General features: G+C 44.7%; 1 protein-coding gene across 2 annotated transcripts in view; it reads right to left on the bottom strand.

The window, feature by feature from the left end:
* Positions 1 to 835: 835 nt before the first annotated feature.
* MOB3A (MOB kinase activator 3A) overlaps positions 836 to 5,912 on the bottom strand; it is a 14,099-nt gene continuing 9,022 nt past the window's right edge. For both annotated transcript variants that reach the window (XM_015407109.1, XM_015407110.1), the window contains exons 3-4: positions 5,261 to 5,463; positions 836 to 930 (exon numbers count right to left, since the gene is read on the bottom strand). In XM_015407109.1, the coding sequence (XP_015262595.1) occupies positions 901 to 930; positions 5,261 to 5,463 (233 nt within the window). In that variant the 3' untranslated portion in view covers positions 836 to 900. The remainder of the gene's footprint in view (positions 931 to 5,260; positions 5,464 to 5,912) is intronic.

Here is a 5,912-nt window from a genome sequence, read left to right as displayed (position 1 = left end):
AGTCTCAGAGCAGCTGACAAACTCCTTTCCCTTCCCCTCCCCACAATGAGATAGGCGGGGCTGAGAGAGCTCTGACAGAAACGGCTCTTTTTCAAGAACAGCTCTGACAGGACTATGGCTTGCCCAAGGTCATCCAGCAGGTGCAAGGGGAGGAGTGGGGAATCAAACCTGGTTCTCCCAGATGAGAGTCCGTGCACTTAACCACTGCACCAAATTACAGAGGGGAACCCCCCCCCCCGCCATGCAGAGGCATCCAGACACCTTAACGACTTATGTCACCTTTTATGTAATAATGGTGCATCTATCTGCATTTTAGAATGGGTCTTAATTAAGTCATTCACCCGCCGACACACCATAAGATGGGGACAGAAGATATCACCGTGGGATAGTACGGAGACGCTTTATTATTAAGCATTGTATATATTTCCAGCCAGTGGCACAAACACAGTTCCAAGTTGCACTAAAAAAAACACCCCCACACGTGTGACATTTCGCTGGCCTTCACCACACGATCTAAGAGGCGCGCCCCAGATCCTTCTCAGCAACGCAAAGCATGCTGGGAACCACGAAGGGGCACCCCCCCAAACTCTCCCCCCCCAGTACAAAATGAAAGTGATCGTGACCTTAACACATTCTATTCCAACACAATCCTTTAAAAGTTGCGATCCCACCCAGTGGCAGATAAATGTCTATTTTTTTTAAAAAAACAACAACTAACAATCAGAAGCATTTCATAAAATATTTCCACAGTGCATTAAATTCTAAAACATTTTAAAAAAACTCATTTTTTAAAATATATATATATTATTTTCTTGTTTTTTAAAAAGGAGGCGGTTCCGCAGTCCCGAGAGAGACTCAGAGCAGGAACGGCTGGGAGGACGGGAGGAAAGTCCCGGAATGTCAATGGCACATCCGCGAAGTCATTTCCTTCTTTTAAAGAGAGGGCAAAAAAAAAAAAGGCATTTAATAATAAGTTCTTTTTTAAAAAAAATACAAGGACAAGATTTTTTTTTTAGTGTCACAGAACGGGCAAACAGCTGCCTCGTTTTTGTCGTTCAGCAAGCAGAGTATGTTTCAGAATGCAGCGTTTTAAAAAGGAAAAGGCCAGGTTACTAGCCCTCATGGATGCCCCTGAAAACGTGTGGCGCAGGGCTATTTTTGGGCAGGAACGCACAGGAACGGAGTTCCGGCTGGCTCCCGAGTTGGCCACGCCCAGCAGGAACTCATTAGCATAACAGGCCACACGCAAACGCATTAAGATTGGCTACATTAGGGGGGTGTGGCCTAACATGCAAAGGAGTTCCTGCTACAAAAAAGGCCCTGGGTTTTGACGACAAACAAGGTCAACAGAATAAGAAGCAAAAGGTGGGTGTGGCTGGATGACCACACCTCTGGTAACATGGGGGTGCGGCCTAATGTGCTAATGAGCTGTGCTGTCAGGGGTGTGGCCCAATATGCTAATGAGTTTCTGCTGTTGGGTGTGGCCTATTATGCTAATGAGTTCCGTCTGGGCTTTTTCTACAAAAAGAGCCCTGGCGCAGACAATAGGCTAACTAAGTGGACAACGTCCACTGACATCCCATTTCTGCAGCAGCTCCTGCCCTCGTGGCATTCTTCAAAGCCCCGTCCCCCAGGAGCAGAGTTTCGCGGAGATCAGTAAGCTGCCCTGGGGTTCAGTTCATTTCTGTGATTGCAAAAATTTATGTTTAATGTAGTGGGTTAAATGTTAAAAAAAAAAATTGGCCTTGGAAGCACAGAAGCTTTACACAGTACCCTTCACCCTCCACGTTTCCCAGTAAAGCGGAAAATGCTGTTCAAACAAATCACAAAGATGACCTGACTCCAGTGATAACAAGAGAAAGAAATTTTACTTACAACAACACAAGCATGTCTTACACGACATATGCATGTAGGTACATGTAACAAGAGAAAGAAATTTTACTTACAACAGCAGAAGCACGTCTTACACGGCATATGCATGTAGGTACATTTAACTTATTGTGAGAGAGAAGAAGAGGAGGAGGTTGGATTTATACCCCGCCCTTCACTATCCAAAGGAGTCTCAGAGTGGCTGACAAACTCCTTTCCCTTCCCCTCCCCACAACAGACACCCTGTGAGGTAGGCGGGGCTGAGAGAGCTCTTGACAGAAACGGCTCTTTTTCAAGGACAGCTCTTATCAGAACTACGGCTTGCCCAAGGTCATCCAGCAGGTGCAAGTGGAGGAGTGGGGAATCAAACCCGGTTCTCCCAGATTAGAGTCCACACACTTAACCATGACACCAAACTGGCTGAAGAGAGGTCTTATATAAGAGGAAACAGAAGACAATCAAGGGCCCAAGAGGCTCAGCATCTAACTCATGATAGGGTTGGGGGCCAACTGCCAAGTGCACCCCAGTGAGAGGATTCTCTTAACCCTTTCCCTCCCAGGTCCCCTTGCACGCAGACTTACAATACCCAACATAATGAAGGCTTAGAAGGAGGGAGATGTCGAGCAGGGTAGAAATGCCCGTCCAAGTTGCTGTAGCAAATTGGTTCAGAAAAAAAATGCCCCCTATTAAGGTCTCTTGCCTTTTAGTTACCCCTACTTCTTTCTTTCTGTACGCATATCACAAACCAATAAATAAATCATATGGACATACAACCAAATCAAAAGAAAATATGAACTAGATTTTTAGTTATGAGCAAAGTTTTATTGAAATTTACATGGTGGGGAAAAATAAAGAAGCAAAAAATCCTCTCTATAGATAGCTGATTTATTTTTGAACTACATCTACTCTATAGTAATTTACGCTCCTTAGACCTAGTGATTCAGATCATAAGACTAATGTTCTTAGTTGTTTAAAAGTTTAAAACTAGTAAGCTAGATCTAATTCTAGACAATTTTGGTATTGTTAGTACTATTACACTGTTTGTGTATACATCTCTTTGAGTTAGTTAATAATAACACTGTGCTTATGTATTGCGGTGGCTCAAGTGGTTAAGACACTGAACTGCAGGCTGTGGAAGGTCGGTAGTTCAGCAGTTCGAGACCCGGGTGCCGCATGATGGAGTGAGCTCCCGTCTCTAGTTCCAGCTCCTGCCAACCTAGCAGTTCGAAAGCAAGAAATTGCAAGTAGATAAATAGGTACCGCTTTGGTGGGAAGGTAACAGCGTTCTGTGTGCCTTGGTGTTTAGTCATGCCAGCCACATGACCACAGAATTGTCTTCGGACAGCGCTGGCTCTTCGGCTTTGAAACGGAGATGAGCACCGCAACCCTAGAGTCGGATTCGACTGGCTTTTGAGCAAGGGAACCTTTACCTTTACCTATGTATTATACAGCAATACTTATTTGTACTGTCTATGCTATTTGTAGCAGTTTATTGCTTTTATAAAATAAAATATAAATTAAAAAAAGAAGCAAAATATATAATTAGATATTGTACGAGGTAACTTAGAAAAAATAACGTGCTAAATATAACCCCCAATTTATATGTATGTATGTATGTTTGTTTGTTTTTTGTTGGTCTTGTACAAAAAAAAAAGTGTTCAAGAAAAAAAAGCAAATACACAAAGGTTGGTTCAGATTGCATTTTTTTAAAAAAGCATTACACAAATTAATGGAGGACAGACCTATCATTCGCACTAAAGAGAACCTTCCTGTTCAGACATCTTCAACCTCCAAAGATCAGATCCTAAAAACCATACCCTGTTGGTAGGTTTCCCGAAGCTACATACCCAAAAAACAGGATGTAGAATTAGATGGACCTTTGATTTGATTCAGCAAAGCAATTTTTGGTGTTGGCCCAATCAGCTATGAAAAGAGTAAAGGATCTTCCCAGGCCAGAGGCAGTCTATCACTGCTTATCGACTTGCAGGAGAATGAGCAACAAGGGAGGAATGTTGCATTCAGGAAGTGGCAAACATCTAGCCAGACACAGCTGGAAACTGAATACTGGGTTGGGTGGACCAATGGGTCGGATCCAGCAGGGCTCCTGCAGTTGTCTTTAGCACTGCGGGAGCACCCAGAGGGTTGGACCAGAACCATCAGGTTGAAATTAAATCAAAAGAGTTTCGGGCTAAACATTAGGAAGGACTTCCTGACAGTTAGAGCGCTCCGTGGGACAGGCTTCCTCGGGAGGTGGCGGGCTCTCCTTCTTTGGAGGTTTTCAAACAGAGGCTAGATAGATGGCCATCTGACAGCAATGCTGATTCTGTGAACTTCGGCAGATCATGAGAGGGAGGGCAGGAAGGGTTGCCTCAGTGCTTAGTTCTTGTGGCCCTTTCTTACATGCCCAGGGAAATGCTGATCGCCACTTTGGGGTCAGGAAGCAGTTTTTATCCAGGCCAGTTTGGCTGGAGATCCTGGAGGTTTTTTTGTCATCTTCTGGGCATGGAACAAGGGTCACTGGGTGTGTGTGGGGGGGGAGGTATTTGTGAATTCCCTGCATCGGGTTGGGCTAGATGACTCTGGAGGCCCCTTCCAACTCTATGATTCTATTTTATTTTTTTAATACTTTATTTCATTTTCCAAATTAAAACAAACAAATCAGATGCTTATCACTTCATAGACGGATGAGCATACAGCTATTTCACTTTTCCTGCAACTTCCAGTTCTCCGCTGTTCTCCTTTACTATTTACTAACAATAAGTATATTACCTCTTCCTTCAATAACACACCAAACACAGTTATATTAAACCTTCCTATTTCGTGTCCAAATGTACAGTTTCTCCCAATTATTTACAAAAATCGAATCATCCTTCCCCTTTAGTATACAGGATAACTTGTCCATTTCAGCCACATCACATATCTTCTGTATAACGTCATTCTTTTCTGGAATTTTACCCTCTTTCCAGTACTTTGCATACAAAATCCTAGCGGCCGTGAGACAGTGAATCAAAAAATTTTTTTCGGCTTTCTCGTACGTCTCCGGAATCATATTTAAGATACACATTTCAAGTTCAAGAGGGATTTGTTTTCCCATTATTTCGCCCATCATTTTAGTAATCATCCTCCAGTATTCCTTTGCTTTGCAGCAGTTCCGCCACATATGGAGATAAGTGCCTACATTCTGCTTACACTTCCAACATATGTTGGAGGTCACTTTAGAGATCTTGGCTAACTTAACTGGGAACTATGATTCTAAATGAGAGATGCTGTAAAACCCAACAACAGCACGAAACGTCGCTGCAGACGACGCCCGGGAATCTCTTTCCAGGATTCTGCACACGATACAGGACTTCGCTACCCACAACCACGACTCCCGCCCGCTCCCACGTACCAGTGGTTCCAACTCCTTGGTGTCTATGAGGTGGAACTCCTTCACAAAATAGTAGAAATGCTTGTAACAGGTGTTCACGTGGGCCTCGGAGCCCATCTGGGCGATCCGGTCAAAATGGTGAATGTAGACGTGGACAAAAACCCGGAATAGCCGGGAGAGCATCTTTTTCACCACTTGGAGGAAGTTCTTGGGAAACGGAGTCCCTGGAAGACACCAAAAGATCGTTTTTGTTAAGGTGACAGCAGAGATTAGGACCAGTGTTCCCTCTAAGCTGAGTCAGTGTGAGCTAGCTCACAGTTTTTTAGCCTCTGGCTCACATGTTTTTGTCTTAGCTCAGGAAGGAGGGCTCCAGAGCAAACTAATATATGCAGTAGCCAAATTGCTCGTTCACAACCAGGGGTCATTTCCTGCAGGAGCGCACAGGAGCGGAGCTCCGGCAGTAAAGAGCCCAGGGGGCGGGCACATGCAACAAGCCCCACCCCCTGCTCCCAGCAGCCCTCAGTCAGAGCAAGAAGCAGCCAGGTAAGTCGCAGAGCCCCCCCCCCGGCCCCCCAGTCCAAAACAGTCCAGTGGCACCTTTAAGACCAAGTTTTATTCAGGTACAAGCTCTCCCTCCTCTGCGAGGACAGATCTGCACGTTCTCCCCCCCCCC

Source organism: Gekko japonicus, unplaced genomic scaffold, assembly GCF_001447785.1.
Source record: "Gekko japonicus isolate JY-2015 unplaced genomic scaffold, Gekko_japonicus_V1.1 scaffold3173, whole genome shotgun sequence".
NCBI lineage: Eukaryota > Metazoa > Chordata > Lepidosauria > Squamata > Gekkonidae > Gekko > Gekko japonicus.
Note: the sequence above shows the minus strand (reverse complement) of the source record. Positions and strands in the feature narration are given on the sequence as shown.